At 39.9% G+C, this 20,578-nt stretch overlaps 1 protein-coding gene across 1 annotated transcript in view; it reads right to left on the reverse strand.

Annotated features, from left to right (window-relative positions):
• UBR2 (ubiquitin protein ligase E3 component n-recognin 2) overlaps positions 1-19,733 on the reverse strand; it is a 69,889-nt gene extending 50,156 nt beyond the window's left edge. Inside the window, 7 exon segments of the mRNA XM_042469130.1 lie at positions 764-826; positions 2,959-3,097; positions 5,214-5,344; positions 6,104-6,217; positions 8,471-8,549; positions 9,417-9,676; positions 19,594-19,733. Of these exon segments, the coding sequence (XP_042325064.1) occupies positions 764-826; positions 2,959-3,097; positions 5,214-5,344; positions 6,104-6,217; positions 8,471-8,549; positions 9,417-9,676; positions 19,594-19,671 (864 nt within the window). The 5' untranslated portion in view covers positions 19,672-19,733.
• Positions 19,734-20,578: the final 845 nt, after the last annotated feature.

The raw sequence follows: 20,578 nt of genomic DNA on the forward strand, positions 1-20,578 counted from the left end.
TTCCCCAAGTCCAAGGGCGGCTCTCCCGGGGCGGTGCGCAGAAGCGCACCTCCGAAACCACCGAGAGAAGCCGCCCGGCAAAAGGGGGTGCAGTCCAGCGACGACGGCGTCAGCGGCAGCGTCCGGAGCGAAGGCAGAAGGGGGCGTGTCGGGAGGGTCCGGCGGGCCGGCTTTTATCCCCGCCTCTCTCACTGGCGGGGCTCCTCCCAAGCTTCCCCCCAGATGGTCCTTAAAGGGCCTGTGCTCCGCTACTGGCCGCCAAACGCCAAAGCCAGGCTGTCCCAGGTGTTGTGGGGATATTCCCCAAGTCCAAGGGCGGCTCTCCCGGGGCGGTGCGCAGAAGCGCACCTCCGAAACCACCGAGAGAAGCCGCCCGGCAAAAGGGGGTGCAGTCCAGCGACGACGGCGTCAGCGGCAGCGTCCGGAGCGAAGGCAGAAGGGGGCGTTTTAAGTGTTGGTTAGTCATAACCTAATGCTCATCGGTTGTGCTATGTGTATTTCCATGTCATATTCAAAGGCAATCATGCACAGAGTGGACTGCACGATCATTTTTCACATTGTTATTAGAGAACAGAATGTTTATTTTTAAGGCTTAAATGAATGGAGGAAATGGAATACAAGGAGGGATCACGACGCTCAAGAGGCATGAAATCACCCTATAATGAATGCATCATTACTTCAGATATATAAAAGACAGATATGCTAGAATGATAGAGTAGCAATTTATCACTGAGCTATGGGAAATAAAGCAATGTCAACTTACCACTATCACTGATTTGGCTTGGTCACAGTACTGGAAATCTCCATAGCGAACTGACCTACGTCCCTGTTACACAATTACATCACTATTAGCAATAAATTAAAAATTCAAATAAAACTTTAAGCACTACCTTTCAATAGGACATTGAATAAATAATTAAATTACTGCATTCTATACATGTCTACCCATGAGTAAGCACTACTGAATTCAATGGGGTTTATTCCTTGGTAAATATGTGTAGAACTGCAGTCTTAAGTCACTTACATTGTATACCTTTAAATTATATTCATTTATGTTTCATATGCACCTTATAAACATAGCCTAAAGTTAATTTTATACAATATTTTAAATAATCTTATGCATGAAACAAACCTTATGTACACTGAACCATCAGAAAGCAAAGGTGTCACTATCTAAGCCACCCATGAAAAAAAGTTTTGGATTTTGGAGCATTTTGTATTTCAGGATAAGGGATATTCAACCTGAAATTACAGTGTTATTAACACAATGTGTGTTAAATATATATCTTTGACTGTTCGTATCCAGTGCAGCTATGTACTACAATTTTGTAATCTAAGAAATAACTAGGCTTCAAGTATATTTTATCATTTAAGTTCTATCATTACAAATTCAGCAAATATAATCTGTACAAAACAGGACTATGAAACTCTTAAGGTATTTTAAATTATCCAGTCTCATAAGAAACAGATATCATCATGTCACTATGATGCCATCGTACTGCACAGTAACCTAAGCGATTAAAGCTAAGGATGGCAACTAAGGACAGCAACAACCTTAATCTCTTCTCACTCTATGGTAACAATCTCTGGTTCAGTCTCTAGTATCTTCAGTAACATTATTCATGAGGGCTAATGTTTTCATTTAGCAGTTGTTAGTTCAGCAGAGGGTGTCAGAGAGTGAAAAGAGATGAAAAGCTGTTCTTTTCACACCAGCAAATAAAGAAACGAGGAAGCTTCAAAAAGGCACACAAAAATCAATTAAAATAGGCATCACTTCATTTAAACCAAGAGACTCTTTCCTTAAAGTAATTCAAATGTTTTAGAAACAGTATTAGCTCATTTCCATTTTAAAAATAAATAAACCTAATATAGTCTTGTAAGATTGTTTAGACAACTCATCTGGTGAAAAAAGGAGGATGAATGACCACTAAAAAGGTGTTTCTTGGTGTAGGTTACATTGATCGTCACTATACTGATTGCACAATGCAGATTGGCTATTATTTTTATTTACTGTTCCAGGAATTTTCCTCTGAACACTTTTAAACAAATTTCAGTAGTCTAGTCGTAGCCACATTTTTTGTAACATCAACTTTTAGAGGAGCAAAGTGGTCACACTGCCTTTTATAATAGTAATTGTTATAAAGCTGGGAAACTGACCCACTTTTGTTTTTGAATGCGTCTTTTGTCTATTACCAGAGGCTAGGCAAAACTTGATGAATAACATTAGATGGGGATCAGTGTGCTTATGTTTTTAAAGAGAACAATGCTTTCCCAGAGACACAAAGATGAGGGCTTATCAATCTACTGCTGAATAAGCATTAACTAAAAAGAAATTCACTTAATGCCCCTACATTTACACCATTATTTGGAAAGCAAGGAAGAAAAAACAACAACAAATTACACTTTAATAAATATATTCATGGGAAAAAAGTAAAGAAGGCTAATTACCATAATGAATATAAGATGATGAACTATGGGGCAAAACAAACTGTCTTGATAGAGCAGCATCCCGCCTCCCCTTTCAGTGCCGAATCCGGGTCACAGCAACTGCACACTGCGGGCCAGATCCTGCACTTTACCAGCTCTAAAAGAAATGGCAAAGTGCTGCTCCTTTTAGAGCCGGCAAAAGGACGCCTTTGCCACCATGGTGGCACTTTCCGATGCCCCTTTTAGTGTGCATCATCTGAACGCCATGCCAAAGGAGCTCTGTGATGGCTTGCAGTCAGGCAGGCAGCATGAAGCCAGCGTGGGGGCATGCATCATCCAAGCACCATTCCCCCATGCCAGCGTTTCAAGCCAGTCTGTTTAGCCCCTATGTTATTTGGAAAATGCCCAGTCTCCTTTATTTCTGATCAATCAGCACAAAGGAATAAAGCAATCATATAAGGTCTTAACTTAAACCTCAGTCTTAACTCATTTGTATTTAGAGTTTTAACAGAAGTCTAAAAATATACTTACATCTCTGTCCACAGTAGTTGCAAAACCAATGGCCTCCTTTTGTGTACAATTGACAGCTTTTTGGAGAGTGTAAATAACCTGTTCATATGTGTGAACTTCATCATTAAAAAGCATGCAGTAGTAAGTATCACTCTTTTTGCTGTGAAGACAATATTACAAATAATAAATGTCATTTAAATCAAACTATTGTTGTTATCACTTTATTATGCATATTAGGATCTTTATATGCTGAATTGGGCTTTATATGCTGAATTGGGCAATAAAACATGAAGGAATCTTGAGAATAAATTGCATTAGCATACACTATAATGAGTGGAGTCTATCATTATTTTTATTGGCTTTTTATCTGAACAGGTCATTTGAAGTTTTATCCTGAACAAACATGCCTAGCATTTTTCTTTGAGGTGAGAATTCTGCCAAACTAAGGCCCAGTACAGACGGGCAAAAAGCACCATCCTACAGGCAGGGTGAGGGCTGAGCATTCCCACACTCAGAGCCCTCCCCACGCAGCCCAGGTGCCAGCTTGGCGCGCAGCCATTCAGGCGGCATGCGCAATGATGATGTCCCTTTAACGCAGCACCCAAACAGCGCCACACCAAAGGACAGTGAACAAGCTGCCCAGCAGCAGCTGTAGCGCCTCTTCACAGGCACAAAAAAGAGCCGGAAAAAACAGCTCCTTTTGTGCTCTGTAGAGGCTGGATCGGTGCCATGGCACCGATCTGGAGTAGAAAGGGGTGTCATCTCGCTGTCCCTTCCTGCCCGTTTGTACAAGGCCTTAGTTTCCAAATGATCTGCTGGATTTTCAAAGATCTACTTAGTCTAATTTCCTGTTCCCAGAAGTAGCCGGTTAGGTGCAACTGGGAAGCAAGTAACTGATCTGTATCTATCTTGCAATTACTGTACTATGTGGCTTTGACAATCCATCTACCTCAGCTCCCACTTACACAGCTACTATTACACAATTACCCAATTCAGAGCTGCAAAAAAGAACAAAGTCTAAAGATGTATTTGAACAAAATACAAAATCATAGTTTAGCAAGACCTGCATTCAGCACTGGAATCCCTCCTGAACCTGCATGACTGAGAAGATCTGAACTTCCACTTTCAATTAACTATGGCTTCCTGAGCCATATCAATTATAAAACAAAGGTCCTCTTCAGACTGGAAATTGAGGCTGGCCTGGGGGCGAAGTCAGAGCATCACCAGATGACGAACGCCCCGACTCTGCCCCAGGACACCATGATGTTGGGTGCCACTCCACGTGGCGCACATGGCCATGATTCAGCACGAAAAGGTGCTGTCTGTAGAGCCCTAAAGTTAATGCTAACTACAATTAATTTGAAGAAAAAAGCTGTTAGTGATACATTTTGAGAAGTGTGTCTGCATCAAGCGAAATACATCATTTGTTTGAAAAGCTTCCTGAAGTAGGACCATTTCACTTCTAGCTCATGTTTCTGAACATGAGGTCTTCCTCTGCAGCTCTTTAGGAAGCTTTTGAAGAAGAGACAAACCTCAAAATCCTCAAAATCTATCATTAACATTTTATTGGTGAAGCTTTTTCTTTTCTCCCCCTTTTGTCCTTTACTATTTATTTTGATCGTCTTTGTGGTTATTCAAACAAGCCAGCTTAATAAAAAAGGGTTTGAAGCTGGCTTGTTCAAAATTAGCCACATTTACTGCACCAGGTAATTCAGCAATTTATTGCAATCGATGACACAATAAATAATGGTTAATCATATCCAAAATCTTCCTTTCAAGGAATACTCCAAGGTGGTTTTGCCAGTATCTTCCTCTGAAATATAGCCTACAGCAACTGGTATTGGTGGTCCCAGATCAGACTGGATCTGGTACCTTTAGAGTATTCAGGCCTCACTTGCAAATATAGTGATTACCTTTTCTCACCCCACAGAATCCCAACTCCCCTTGACTCTTTCATTTTCAGACTTGAAATCAGCCAAAAATGTTACCCAGAAATGGCATGACATCACTTTTAATGCAAGCAAATAGATGAGTAAAATCTGCGAGGCAGGAGGGCACAGGTAAAAATTGGTTCCTATGCACTATGTAATTACTCATCCATCTAGAAAAAATTAATCATACCTGAATCCTACTGAAATCTATAGGAGGTCAGCACACAATAAAATGCTTCCCATTTTTTATTTCAGTGAGGCTGTACACAACATCATGATGTGAATTAGCAACTTAATGTAGAAATCCATGCCAATCTTAAAAGCCCAAACAAAAATTATACTTACACTGTCTCTAAACCTGGTGGCAGCTCATTTTCTTTTTCCCATGTTAATATATCTACAGCATACTGAAACATGATAGCAAATATATTATAAACTCTAGCTATCATATCTTCTGACAAGTGCACAAGAGGATCCTAAAATAAAACAGAGGGGAAATATTACAGCAAGACCACATTATATAGTTTCTTTGCTATAGCAAAGAAACTGTAAAAGTATGTTGTTGAACATTACACAAGTATAGTTGGTGTGAAACAAGTTATTTTTAATGTTTATTAACTGCCCCTATTAATGTGTTTTGATTTTAACTAATAGATTCTCTGGATTTTATGCAATATTCACCTTAATTCCCCTTCAATCTTTTTTCTCCCAGCAATAATTGAGATTAAACAGGCCACATTATAGAAGTAAAAAAATGTAAGATGTGAATAAATATTAAAAGAAAAAACAAATTAAAAGAAAACAGGGATAGGGAAAAAAATCAGCCAACCTTACAAAGGCATTTTTGTCATCTTATTTTTTCCGAGGATTCCCCACTATTTTTAATTTTCATTAATTTAAAAATGCCTACATCTGCAAAATTCATGCTAAGATATGTTGGAACACATCTTTTTTCTAACTAAACTTAAACTGTAACTAAAGTTTCGGTCCTAAAGCTTCTGAGAAGGTCTCTCAGGGGGCATAGAGCAGAAAAGATCTCCTCTCCAAGGGTGCAAAAAAGATCCACTCTAGAAGTGTAGATCTAATCTTGCATGAGCTGTTCCCATCCTAGAGAAATAACAAACCTGATAAAATCCCTCTCACTCTCAGGCTTTGAATAGTAGATGAAGTTTGCAGTGACATGAGTAGGCCAATTCTTATTCTCTATATTTCCTCACATCATACTGTTATTTTACCTCTTGTTCTTCAGTTTCTGAAGTGTTATGTTCATGCTTCTGGCAGTAAGGACCTTCTTTCCAAGCTTCTGTGTCACCACAATCACAGAAACCTCCACCACCAGATGTTGTCATCTAAAGTATAATTTTAAAATCTTAAGACAGAAAAGTCTGCTTAATAAGTGAAAATGCGTACTGATATCGTTTCTACACAAAGGCTAGTGAATACTCTATCAAATACTAAAACAAAACAAAACAAAACTCTTAACAGACAGTTCAGGTTTCAGTGTGGAACATCCCATATGTCACACACTGAAAGTTAGATGACTAGTGTAGAAGGTTTTTAAGTAATATTTCAGATCTCAAACTTATACTCAGAGTGGGGAGAGACTATAGGATGGAACTTTATTTGCTTATTTATACTCAGGGCTGAAACAGATGGGCCTAAAATGCCGGATTAGGGACGCTGTGGAGCCGCATACCGAAAAACTGCTGCTGTGTGGGCAGTGGAGAGGTTTCATGGTGTGTTCCCCGTGTCTTAGGGGCATGTGTCATGCATACACCACGCCCCCAAGCTCCCGGGAAGACACTGCATTTTGCCGGTCTGTTTACCCCCTTAACATTTCTAAAACAATACCTTAGATTTCTTAGATTTCTCACTCCCAGACCTGATTTTTTGTAATGGCTGAAAGGTGGCTTGTTCCTGGGGCCAAAGAAGCGATCTCCGAACTATGTGAAGCAAGTTTCTCCTTTTTCTTCAAACTAAGCAGGATATAATTCTAATTCTGCCCTGCTTCTTTTTTTTAAAAAAAGAAAAGATGTCATAAAGCTATTGCCATTCCAAGCCTCTACTTGCAGGAAACAGAATCAGCCTTCTATTTTATTTTATTTTAGTCAGGCAGACAACAGAATCAACATGACCCAAAACAAGGTGGAGAACTTATGGCTCACAGGTCAGAACTAGTTATAGGATTTTCCCATTTTATGTAACAATTAGACTGCAAAATGCCGTCCACTGGCACTAACACAAAGCTTCTAAAAGCCTAATTGCAGTAGTAGGGGTACACCTGGGGGGGGGGGGAATAGGAAGACTTTTCTGAAGCCTAATTTTTCTGATAGGTAGGTATCTTTGTACATAGATCTAGAAATTCTGTGAATGGGTTAGGTTATGTGTACAGGGAATTAACTGATATGTTTGGAATGTGTTTGTGTACCTTAGCATGAACTGTTAAGGAGTGTTTACCAAAAATGAAGAAACACAAAGTAGAGTGAGGAAAAGTATGATACTCTTCTCCTTTAAAAAACAAAACATGGTTCTAGCTTCAGGCTATCCATTTAATTGATAAAACATCTTTATCAGACTGTTTGTTTTTCTGTTTAAAGTACAGATGGATGAAGAATCTTTGTTTAACAAATGTTCAATTGTGCACACTGTCTGTGACACAGGAGGAATTTATAGTCACTATGACTAATAGCAACTGATGTGCACTACAAAGCATATTCATTGTTAAGTTTTTGTTTGAAATTACAATGCTGAATAATTTGTAAGCACAAAGTAAATGCTCTGTAACATGGAAAACATATTCCATTTATTGTCTACTACTAAAATAATCAAATACATGTTCCTGCACTCCACCTTCATAAACCTCAAAGTCGAATTGAAAGGGGCATCATGGCACTGAAATATGGGATTACACCAAGTTTGTCCTTTTTATACTTTTGCAAAAAGTTATATTCAGAAATGTATTCCACAAGTAGTCTTTCACCTACCTGCCATACCATAGACTATATTAAAGGCCTCTTAGCCTGTAGGCACAGCTCTGCTTCCCCCCTCCCCAGCCAACCAAGAATAAGCACCAAACAGCCATTATAGAGGTCCATAATTGCCACTCAAACGTTGCTTCTAAATTAAACAGACGCTTCTAATGTTTAAAGTTAATCAAAGTAAAGAAGTGTATAAAGTGCCATGTAAAATGTATGGTGCTATATAAATAAACACTAATAATAAAAAGACTCAGGACTGCTCATACAAACAGAATACCTCCTACGTATTACTATATACAGTGTGCCCGTGCCATGGGCAGATGCATTTTACACAGCTTCCTGCTTACGCAGAAGCTGTGTGCTGCCACATGCATGCGCCCCATTATTTCCTATAGGGCTCGAGTATAGGCAGATTTTCCCTTACATGGGGGGATCTGGAATGGATTCCCCATGTAATGGGAGGGCCCACTGTACTATAATAAACTCTCCACAATAAATGCATTTTTGAGGGAAGGTGAGATCGGAAGAAGGCAAAGTTCCAAGATTAAAGGACTGACAAAAAACATACTATTTTATTTCACCTATTCTCAAGTGAGATGCTAATTAAAACACAAAGTCACTAACCCTGTATCGATGTTCTCTGTGAACACTTCCCAGAAAACATTCCATGCATAATACACATGTTGGGTCGACTGCACAATCTCTGTGAGGAGAGAAGTAAACAGAAGAGAAAACATATGATGATACAGTGAACAAATATACAAAACAATGGAATAGTTTAAGAGAAAACCAACAAAGTGTAATAGACACAATCCAAGACACTACTTGCTCCCCTGTGGACCAAGGATGAGGACCCAAACTCTATCACCCAAATGGCACTAGCATTCTTAACACTAAGATTGACAAGATTCTTCTACACAACTGACAAAATTTCAGAGTTAGGCAGCTAATGTTGATTTCAGAAGCGTACTGTTTGGGTGCTTTCTCGGATGAAAGACTAAATTAACCCATGTATGCTTTCTTTCTCTTAGCAATGTTAACTTCTTGATGAAATTTAAAGGAAGAAAAGTATGCTTCTTAAATAAAAATCTGGGATGCCCATGTATAAGAAAAGATAGCCACTCTGAGAGCCTTTGTGGCTCAAGAGGAGAGTATAAATACTCTAAATAAATAAATAAATATACCTTTACAATTTTTAATAGCCTTGTCTTTAAATAAAAAGAGAAATGAAAAAATCAATCTTTCCTTTCCATTAACTTTCGTTAATAGTTATATATTTTTAAGAAATAGTATTATTAACAGAGAAGTTCTTTTCCATTTACCAGCCATTTGGAACATAAAATTCAGATGTGTTCCAGCAACATTCTACAAATGTTTTTGCTTTTAATTTGACTTTAATTATGCAGAGCCTAAACTATTTCAATATTACTGCATATGATAGTTTAAAAATACTATACTTTTGGGATGATGATACCTGTAATTGACTATTACTATTTTATTGAATAGTTTCTTTTAAAGGCAACCTAAAAATAATTTTAAATAAATAAAAATGATTATGCAGAACGGTTACCTGCAAGAGTATGTTGGTTCACCAACTTTAAAAACCCGACCACAAAGATGTGATGGTTTGTTTGACTGCTCAAGTTTCTGAAAGCCAAATGTAGGATCTTCACCACACAGATACCATTCCATTGGGCCCAGCAAAACATGTTGGGCCAGCATGTCTTCTCTTTGTGGGGCCGGATTAGGACCCCTGCAGTATATCTTGGGTACATAATAAGCTAGGTGCTTGTATATTTCTTTAGGAAGATCAGAGGTTTGGAGCCATTTCTTTAAGAAAAAAAAGTTTTAAAAGCATGATTACAAAAATAAAATATTTTATATCTACCCAACATTTTTAAAGAATCCAGTTAAATTACAGAAATGTTTCCTGCATAATTCAATACTTCAAATATTACAACTGATTTTAATGTTTTAAAATCAAAAGAAGTATTCTGAACATACTAAAGGACTCATGTATGCTCAATGAGTTGTTAATCCCCGTGTCTTTTAATAGCATCTCTGCTTCTCCCCTGCCCTGGACCTAGGCATGACACTGTATGTTATTCAGTCAATATACCGGTAAGCTCAAAGACCCCCTGGATATGCACAACTAGTTGTAGGATTATTTGATGCCAGTTTTTGCCTCCAAAATGATTACAAAAAAAGAAAAACTTCAGAAGGCCATACAAATAAATTCATAATACTTATTAAATAGTATGATTTATTCTGGTAAGTGGAATAAGCTTACATTTTAAAAGACCCATGTCAATGACATTTTACTACTTTGAAAATTTCCTTCAATGAAATTCACTGACACTTCTAATTTCAGGATTGCTGGCGGGGGGAAATGTTGTTGGGAGGAGAACTATGTGGAGTGAACTAGGGTGAAAGGATACCATGATATAAAAAAATTACTACTGTACTTTAAAAAAACCCCAAACTATAGTGGTTAAACAATAAAGACTGAGCAAGTTGGTTTTCAAGGCTTGCCAGGAACACCAAGTGAATAAACTTCAGTAGGCCTGGCCCCAAATAACCCCAGTTGGGACTTCTGGCACTTATGCAGTGCCTTGCATAACAACAAGAAAAAAAGGTGAAAGGCACTGCACAACTGCGTTTAACAAGAAATTTGGGAAGAAGGAAGAAAATAGGAGGGACCTATTTTCCAAAAAGCAAACAAGCAGAAAACAGTGCCAATAGCAATACAGGAAAATGTTTTTGAGAGGTCTTCTAACTTTGTTCAGGTACTTTTCAGAGATAAAGGAATGAAGAAAAAAAGAACTGGTAAGCCTATCGTGGAATTATAAAAAAGAGAATGTAAGAACTAACTTTCTATATCAAGATGAGGCCTATTTTTTTCTCTCTAACATTAACCAACAAGAACACAACCTGGCCAAAATTTGATGGCAATACTCTGTTACTTCTATAGAACTTCTGAAGTGGTAGACAACCACACAAGGTCTAGGGTCCGCACATGCCTCTCACAGGACTTTGAAGATGTGCCCCCAAATGTGCCAAATGTCCACATCAAAACAAAATAATAAAAAAAACCCAAGAGAATAAGCACTAGGCAAAGTTTAATTTTCACAGCCCAAGTTTAATTCTTTCCTAATGTGCACCATCCAAATACCTTTGAAATGTCACTAATTTAGCACGGAAGTACAGGTAATGGTAATATTCTGCCATTTGTACCAAACTTCTCATGCGTTAGCCAACCACCCATGGTCCAACTGACTACACTGGACCTTGGAGGTCTACACCCCATGTCTCTACCCAAGGAGGAAAATATTTATAAAACTATTTTTTAAAAAAAAATCCTATTCAAAATACCTCCAATAGCCTCAAGTACAGGCGGGGAGGGGGGCCAGATTCACTATGTCTGCCTTCCAAGATATCTTATGCAGGAAGGAGACATTTAAAGCAGGACGTAAACTGAGACTAGCACTTCCATAGTTATACCATCAGCCCTCTGTATCCATGGCAGTTCTGTTCCAGACCCCCCTCCCTCCACAGAGATCAAATATCACAGGACCTCAAGTCCCATTGTGTCAATGGAGGTGCAATGTGTGCATGACCACATTGGTCGTGGATGGCTAGCCTGCCAATAAAGAGGGCCAACTATGTACAGCTTATGCAAACAATGACATAATTTCATAAGCTTAACGTAACATCTTTTTTGCATTTGACATTTTAAATGCTAAAAGAACAAATCAATTGTTATCATCATCATCATCATCATCATCATCATCATCATCATCCTGCCTTTCCCCTCTAAACTGGGGGTTAAGGCAGTTTACACATTAAAAATGATACAGTATAACTAAATCATACAAAAAACTAACAATGCTATGTAATTAAATTATCAGCAACATTGAAAATTTACAATAACAGTAATGTACAATTAAAAATACAGGTTGAATCTCCCCTATCTGGAATTTCAAAATCCTAAATACTCCAAAAACCAAAGTTTTTTTCATGGTTGACTGAGATAGTGACACCTTTGCTTTCTGATGCTTCAATGTACACAAACTTTGTCTAATGCACACAAAATTATTTAAAACTCTGTATAAAATTACCTTCCAGGTGTGTGTATGGGGTGTATATGAAATAAAAATGAATTTTGTGTTTAGATTTGGGTCCTGTCACCAAGATATCTCATTATGTACATACGTATATGCAAACACTGAAATTTCAAAATCTAAAACAAAATCCAAAATCCCAAACACTTCAGGCCCCAAGCATTTCAGGTGAGAGAGAGTCAATCTGTAATCAATTTGCTTTTGCTCCAGTGTTTCTCAGCCTTCCAAATACTTCAGTGATGTTTGCCCATTAGCTGCTGAAATTGACAAGTTCATTTCCCTTCTTATAGTCCTGTTTTGCCCATATTAGTTACCAGTGTACTATCCTGATACATACTATTCTAGACATGTATAGACAAGACTCACAACATGAACCAGAATAAGGCAAGAGGAAGAAAAAATATGTCCTGGTATATGCAGCATGAAAACTGTCACAAGGAGATTCAAATTGACAGATCTGGCTTTAACTGAGTAAGACATGGTTCTGTGATAACATGATGCTTGCCCAGAAAATGAAAACACAGTTGTCATGTCTATCCTCTGACTAATATGAGGAAGCACTTCGAACAAGAGCCAGGTGAACAAGGAATCACCAAGTGGCATATTTCACTAGATCTAAGAAATTCAGTATAAACATTAGTTTGTATACATGTAGCAAGCATGCTCTGGTTAAATACAGAATATGTTTTTACACTTTCTTCTATACATGGTTTTGTGGCAGTTTCCTCGGATTGATAATCTGTTCAGAATAAATAAGACTCAATGCATACCATAAAAAAAACCTAAGAAAACTTAGTCCTCTGAATGATTGGTTAAATCATACAGCTCTTTCAAGTGATCAGAAAACAAAATACACAGTTGCCACATAATTCAAATATTTGCAGTATAGTATCGTGTACCGGTAATTTAATGCAGAATATCAGCTACCAAAATTAATTGCTTTTAGCCAGTTACCAATTTCTTTTGCTTCTTGTGAATCTTTGCTTTTTGTTTTTTCTTTTTGCTTGTCAATTTTACTTTTTTCCCCTCTGTTTTGTTTGTATGGTTGTAATGTTTTTAATGTTTCAAAAGGTCTTTTTAAAAAACATCAGGAATCATTAAGAAGACTTCCTGACAGTAAGAGCTGTTCAACAGTGGAAGATGCTGCCTCGCAAAGTAAAGTTGTGGAGTCTCTTTCTTTGGAGGTTTTTAAAGAGACTCTTCATGGCCACCCGCTGGGAGTGCTTTGATTGTGTATTGCTGCATGGTAGGGGGTTGGCCTGGATGGCCCTTGTGGTCTTTTCCACAATGTATCTATGATGTTATGAGTCCTCTTTTTAAAAAAAAAAAAAAGGAATCTTGGGACTGTTGATTTAGTTTTTAATCCTAAAACAGACATCAATGAAAATACAACTGTAATTTTACTGTTAAACTAAATGTTACTAGTAAAACCACAAATATTCCCTTAATCTACTGATCTTCAAGAACCTAATCTTTTGCCAAATTTAAAATATGTTCAAAAGCTATCTTATGGTCAAAAAGCTAAATGAAGTAAAAAGTCAGTAAAACTGAAAAATACGACGGCAATTGTAATAACTGTCATGAACTGGAATCCCTTTTAACAACTCATCAGTGTAACACAGATTGAGCAAACATGTATTCCAGGCCACCTGAAAACCCTGAATGAACTACCTATTCCCTTCATGCTAGCAGAAAAGCATTTACGTTTACAGTATTTATCTATTAGTGCTTAATATTGTGAGCTGCTCTGGGTCTCAGTTTTGGGAAAAGAGCAGGAAACAAATAAATATAATAATAATAATAATAATAATAATAATAATAATAATAAAGCTGTTGCTGTGTTTTTCCAAAAGAATCACCTCCATGAACCAGAGTGGTGAGTGGACAGCATTTGGGCAATCAGCTTCCTGTAGCTACAGCCAGCATTTCTGTAAACTACTCCTTAAAACTAAGAAGTCTATGATATCTATATGCAAAGTTATATGGAACAGATTTGAATAATCATACTCATCAAATCAAAAATGGTGATAAATAATCTCTAAGAAAAACTAAATTCTATGTTATAATTGTAATCTTGTTTGATTTTAACAGTATGCACAGTTGAACATTGATAAATCATGGTTATATCCAATTTAAATCTCAACTAAAGCACACCTATTTAAATGAGTGGGACTTGTAAATCAATACTAACTGAAAACCTGTTGATTTCAAATGGAGATCCAATTTTAATCCCAACTAAAGTGAACCCATTGATTTCAATGGGTCTATTTTGTTTAGAGACTAAAATGGGATCTAACTTTAAACTGAAGAGGCATGATTATTTTTCATAATCTAATAATCATACATTTTCAACAAAATGTAAATAGCTATACTTATTTACTGCACTCAATTAATATAAAGCATATCTGTGCCCAAAACAGACAGGCCGAAATAACTGTGGCAAGGCCATGGTGGCATTGTTCGTGCTGGGGCTGGGCATGTGTCCTCCTTTCGGCCCAGTTCTTCAGCAATGATGCAGGTCTGGCGCGAGCACTACACCTCGAAGGCAGCAAGAAACCGTGTCACTTGGCCCATCTATTTCAGGCCTTGGTGAATGCATATGAGTATTAATTACAAACTGATATTGTATTCTAATGTAGAATAAATAACATTTCATTTCTTTTGATTCAAGCTGGCAAAGATACAAAATTAAAAGAAAAATGTAACTTGTTGTATGTTCATTGAATGAAAAAAGATAACTAGCAATTATTAACATTTCCTATAAGTAAGCCTATACAGTGAACAAATATAGCTTTACATATACAATCAGCACTTCTTATATGCAGATTTGCCATCCGTGGATTTGAGCATCCGCAGATGGCAAATCAGGAAGTTGTCCCCAATGGTGGCACGTGTGCACGCACGCCGCCATTAGGGACAACTTCCTTCTCCTCCCTCACTTCCCTCCTCCCTTCCCTCCTCCCTTCCCTCCCTCCCTCCCCTTCCTCTTACTTACCTTGAAAGTCTCGGAGCGGCGGCTTGGCCTCCGCCGCCGCCTCTGCGGGACAAGCCAGGTGGCAGCGGCGGCGGCAGAGGCCAAGCCTCGGCTTCCTCGCCGCTGCCGTGAGAGGGCGCGATGGCAGTGCTGGAGACCTCTTGGCCCCCAACAGCACCGCCACTGGGCCTTTCCCGCGGCGGCGGTGAGGAAGCAGGGCTGCCACGCCGGAGGCTTTCAAGGCCTCCAGCGCCGGCATCCGGCCTCCTTCATGCCTCCGCTGCTGCGGAAGGGCCAGATACCAGTGTTGGAGGCCAAGAGGGCCCCAGCACCAACACTCGTCCCTTCTGCAGTGGCAGCGGCGGTGAGGAGGCCGGGTGACGGTGCCAAAGGCCTTGAAGGCCTCTGGCGGTGCTGCCCTCCATGCCTCCTCTTCAAAAAAAGGCGCGGAGGCGGCAAAGAGTCCTTTTCCTTCTCTTCGTTTCTCTTACTGCCTTAGAAGCATGAAGAAAGACTTAATATGGCAAGGGCTCCCAGGATTGGAGAAAGGTCTTGGTCTCCCTCTCCTCCAAAGCTGCCCCCTTTCATGGCGGGAGCACAGGAGATTTCTGCAAACAGCTTTGCAGCACATGGGAGACGTGGGAACAGATGGTGATGGGTAGCCCCTCCATGTCTCTGTTTCTCCACATCACCTCTGCCCAGTCTGTTTAGGGCCAGGGATCAGTGAGGAAACTGGCCAGAAATTATGGAAACTTCCCTCCTCAGCATTTCAAATCACTAGAACCCAACTCCATATACACACATCTGACTCAAATGTCATGTACTCACAATATTTCTGGGTGTCTATTAATCTCAAATTTCAAAATTGGTCACATTTGGGAAAGTTGTTAGAAACAGTGTCCATATGAAGTCTAATTCATATATATGTATATATTAAAAACAGCCATAAAACCTCAAAGCAATCATATTAATATGTACACTCTTCATACAGAATCACAGAGTTGGAAGAGACCACAAGGGCCATCGAATCCAACATCCTACCATGCAGGAACTCACAATCAAAGCATCCCCAAAAGACGCCATCCAGCCTGTTTGAAGACCTCCAAACAAGGAGACTCCTAGGGAGCGTGTTCCACTGTTGAACAGCTTTTACTGTCAGGAAGTTCCTCTTAATGTTGAGGTGGAATCTCTCTTCCTGTAGCTTGCATCCATTGTTCTGGGTCCTAGTCTCTGGAGCAGCTGAAAACAAGCATGCTCCATCCTCAATATGACATCCCTTCAGATATTTAAACAGGGCCATCATATCACCTCTTAATCTTACATTTTTCCATGTTGAAATTCATTTTGTTAGCTTTGACCCAGCTTTCTAATCTATTAAGGTCATTCTGAATTCTGTTTTCACCTTGCAGAGGTTCATAACTTTACTAGACTGCCTATCTGGCACTTTGCCTGAGCGGTTGGCCTAGCAACTTATTTGTCCAGAAGGAAGTCTTTCAAGCCTCAGGCAGACAGCTAATTACCAAGAGGATCTAGTCCAAATCACTAACAAACCTGCTTCCTAATTGTTGGTCATATGAACAAAGACAGGTCAGATGATCAACTTTAGAACACGGAGGTCTGATCAAGAATTGACTTGAAAGAATATTCCCAGAAGGGGCAAACTGCACTTGAACAATCTGCCAGTACTAGACTGCTGAAGCACAAACTCAACAGTGCCCAGAAGTTCTGTTTACATAAAGATCCAGCTGCCAAAGGTAGGGGTATAATGGAAAAAAACCAAAATCTCACATTTCCTAAGATTGCTTTAAAATTAGAAGAACATTATAAGCCACTGACTATTCACTGTTTCAATTAAAACCACAACAGCCTGTTTATAAAAACTGACCCACTGGTGATAACACAGAATAAGTTATTTGTATGTTTATAAGTTACATAGATAAATCATGATCATAGAGATGGAAGAGACCACAAGGGTGATCGAGTCCAACCCCTGCCATACATGAGCATGCAATAAAAGCAATCCTGACACTACAAATTACAAAGGAAAGTACAAATTTTGTTTGGGAATCTATTTCTGATAGATTTTAAAATTAAACACAAAGCTACATATATCAAGTGAATACGTGCGATGAAATGAAGCTTGGCCTGGTTACACAGTCCATATAACAAACCTACTCTTTGCTCAATATGAAATCAATACAACTGCAAGGGATCTCTTGTTATGCTGTTATCCATATAGTTTTTTTTAGCTGTTACTGGCCTGTTTTAGAATAGTTTTCCCTGTAAGCCTGCTGCATAACCCCATGAAATTTAAAAACTCCTCTTCTGAAACTCAAGCATGCTTTATTATATCATAACTTCTGATGGCCCATATCCCATTGTAACACTTCATTCAGATGTTTCACTCTCTTGCTCACTAACCATTCCAGCTTTGTCTGAGCCAAGCAGAATATCCAAAGCTATGTGTTGTTGTTAACTGCCTTCAAATTGATTTCGACCCATGGTGTCCCAATGAATGACAGACCTCCAAGTCACGCTATCCTCAACAGCCCTGCTCAGCTCCTGTAGATTCATGGGCCATGGTCTCTTTGATTGAAACTATCCATCGGGAATGCAGTCTTCGTCTTCTCCTATTGCCCTCTACTTTTCCAAGCATTATAGACTTTTCTAGTGAGTTCTTTCTTTTCATGATATCCTCAAAATATGATAAACTTAGTAGTCATCTTTGCTTCCAGGGAAAGTTTGGGCTTCAACTGCTCTAGGACCCATTCAATGGTCTTTTTTATCAGTCTACTCAGCACTCTTCTCCAGCACTGCATCTCAAATGAGTTTATTGTTTTTCCTATCAGCTTTCTTCACTTTCCAGCTTTCACAAACAAACACTGTTTTTTTGTAACCCGTCTAGAGGAATAATAATGATTAATTATTATATCTGGCCAGATATAATTTACTGACTCCTGACAAAATATTCACATTGTTAAGGCTGTATCCGCACTGAAGAAATAATCCAGTTCAACACCACTTTAACTGCTCAGTGCTATGGAATTCTGGGAATTATAGTTTGTTGTGGTACTAGAGCTCTCTGACAGAGAAAGGTTGGTGAAGGATAATTGAGAATGATATGGGTCCAAAACCCTCAGCAGAAATAATCCAGCTTTAGACTGCTTTAACTACCGTGGCTCAGTGCTAAGTGTTTCTGGGAACTGTAGTTTTGTGAGAGATTTAGCCTTCTCTGTCAGAGAGCTCTGGTGCCACAGTAAACTACAATTACCAGGATTCCCTAGCACTGAACCAGGGCAGTTAAAGCAGTCTCAAACTGGATTATTTCTGCTGAGGGTTTTGGACCATATGCTCCATCTGCACTGCAGAAATAATCCACTGACACCACTTTAACTGCCATGGCTCAGTGCTAGGGGATTCTGGGAATTGTAGTTTGTCATGGCACCAGAACTCCCTGTCAGAGAAGGCTAAATGTCTCACTAAAACTACAGTTCCCAGAATTCCATAACACTGAGCAAGACAAGTTAAAGTCATGTCAAACAGACTATGTCATCCTAACTACCCTTCACCAGCCTTCCTGGTGCCACAACAAACTGCTGTTCCCAGAGTTCCTTAGCACTGAGACACGCCAGTTAAAGTGGTGCCAAACCAGGCTGTTGTTTATGTGTGGATGCAGCCTAATTCATAGAATCGTAGAGTTGGAAGAGACCACAAGGGCCATCCAGTCCAACCCCATTCTGCCATGCAGGAAATCCCAATCAAAGCATCCCCGACAGATGGCCATCCAGCCTCTGCTTAAAGACCTCCAAGGAAGGAGACTCCACCACTTCTTTTGTGGTCAAACAGCCCTTACTGTCAGGAAGTTCCTCCTAATGTGGAGCTGGAATCTCTTTTCCTGTAGGTTGCATCCATTACTCCAGGTCCTAGTCTCTTGCTCCATCCTCAATATGACATCCCTTCAAGTAAACAGGGCTGTCATATCACCTCTTAACCTTCTCTTCTCCAGGCTAAACATCCCCAGCTCCCTCAGTCGTTCCTCATAGGGCTTCATGGTTTCCAGACCTTTCACCATTTTAGTCACCCTCCTTTGGACACATGGCTCCAGTTTCTCAATGTCCTTTTTTAATTGTGGCACCCAGAACTGGACACAATATTCCAGGTGGGGCCTGACCAGAGCAGAATACAGTGGCACTATTACTTCTCTTGATCTAGACACTATACTTCTATTGATGCAGCCTAAAATTGCATTGGCCTTTTTAGCTGCCGCATCGCACTGTTGACTCATGTTCAACTTGTGGTCTACTTGGACTCCTAGATCCCTTTCACATGTACTTTCATTCAGCCAGGTGTCCCCCATCCTATATCTGTGCATTTCATTTTTCTGCCCTAAGTGCCGCACCTGACATTTCTCCCTGTTGAAGTTCATTCTGTTAGCTTTGGCTTATTATCTAATCTGACTCAGACATTATTCTAGTTATTCCTTTGAAGGGACCAATGACTCAGTTACAAAACAAGCGAACAAAGCCCAGCCAGCTCCTCCATAATGAGAACAGGCTTCCCATCTCTCCTCCTCCTCCAGCCTCCATGGTTCCTTCGCTCTTCCTAGTCTCCCACCGCCCGCTCCCTTCTCTTCCGCAGAGGCAGAGCCTCACCAAGGCGGTCTCCTCAGCGGAACACTCCAGCAAGCTCCTGTCAATAGCCTGGACCTCCGTCTCCAACTCCGCCGCCATCTTCTCTCAGTCCTCCCTCCTCCTCCTCTTCTTCTTCTCGCCCAGTAAGTGACAACCGGAAGCGGGCCCAAGTGGCTTCACTGCCAGGAGAACCCACTTCCGGTCGGGCACTCCTTCCGCCTATCCGCTAACTCGGCCTGAGCGGATGCGGCGCCATCTTGGTTCGGCGCCGAGCCTCCTGGGAAGTGTAGTCTCTCCCGCGGAGGGGAAGGACTCTGCGCCTTTCAGTGGAGTGACGTGTCCCCAGTATTTGAACCAGGAGGCGACGTTGGCTGGGTGCGCATGCGCAGTGGAGTTTTTGAAACACTTGTGGCTGCCAATGTGCCTTTTTTTCAAGCCCTTGCCCACTTTGTGGTTTAAAACATAGTTAAAAAGATAATATATATAATCTAAAATAATCTAATGGAACCATATAATTAATAATAATAATAATAATAATAAGCCGCTCTGAGAGCCTTTAGGGCTGAAGGCTGAGGTATAAATGTTAATAATAATAATAATAATAATTGTGTGCCTTCAAGACATTTCGGACTTTAAGGCAACCCTAAAGTGAAACTGGTCGCAGGGTTTTCTTGGCAAGATTTGTTCTGAGGGAGATTTTGCCACCGCCATCCTCTGAGGCTGAGAGAGTGCGACTTGGATGTCGAAGGCCTTCATGGCCGGCATCCATAGTTTTTGTGGGTCTTTCAGGCTATGTGGCCATGTTCTGGAAGAGTTTCTTCCCGACGTTTCACCAGCGTCTGTAGCTTTCTCTGAAGATGCCAGCCACGGTTGCCGGCGAAACGTCAGGAATAAACTCTTCCAGAACATGGCCACAAAGCCCGACAAAACCCACAAAAAAACTAGGGAATCTTTTATTTGCAATAGATTTAGGCAAACAGAGATTAAAAGGCAGAGGTTTTACTGT

Source organism: Sceloporus undulatus, chromosome 1 (genome assembly GCF_019175285.1).
Source record: "Sceloporus undulatus isolate JIND9_A2432 ecotype Alabama chromosome 1, SceUnd_v1.1, whole genome shotgun sequence".
NCBI lineage: Eukaryota > Metazoa > Chordata > Lepidosauria > Squamata > Phrynosomatidae > Sceloporus > Sceloporus undulatus.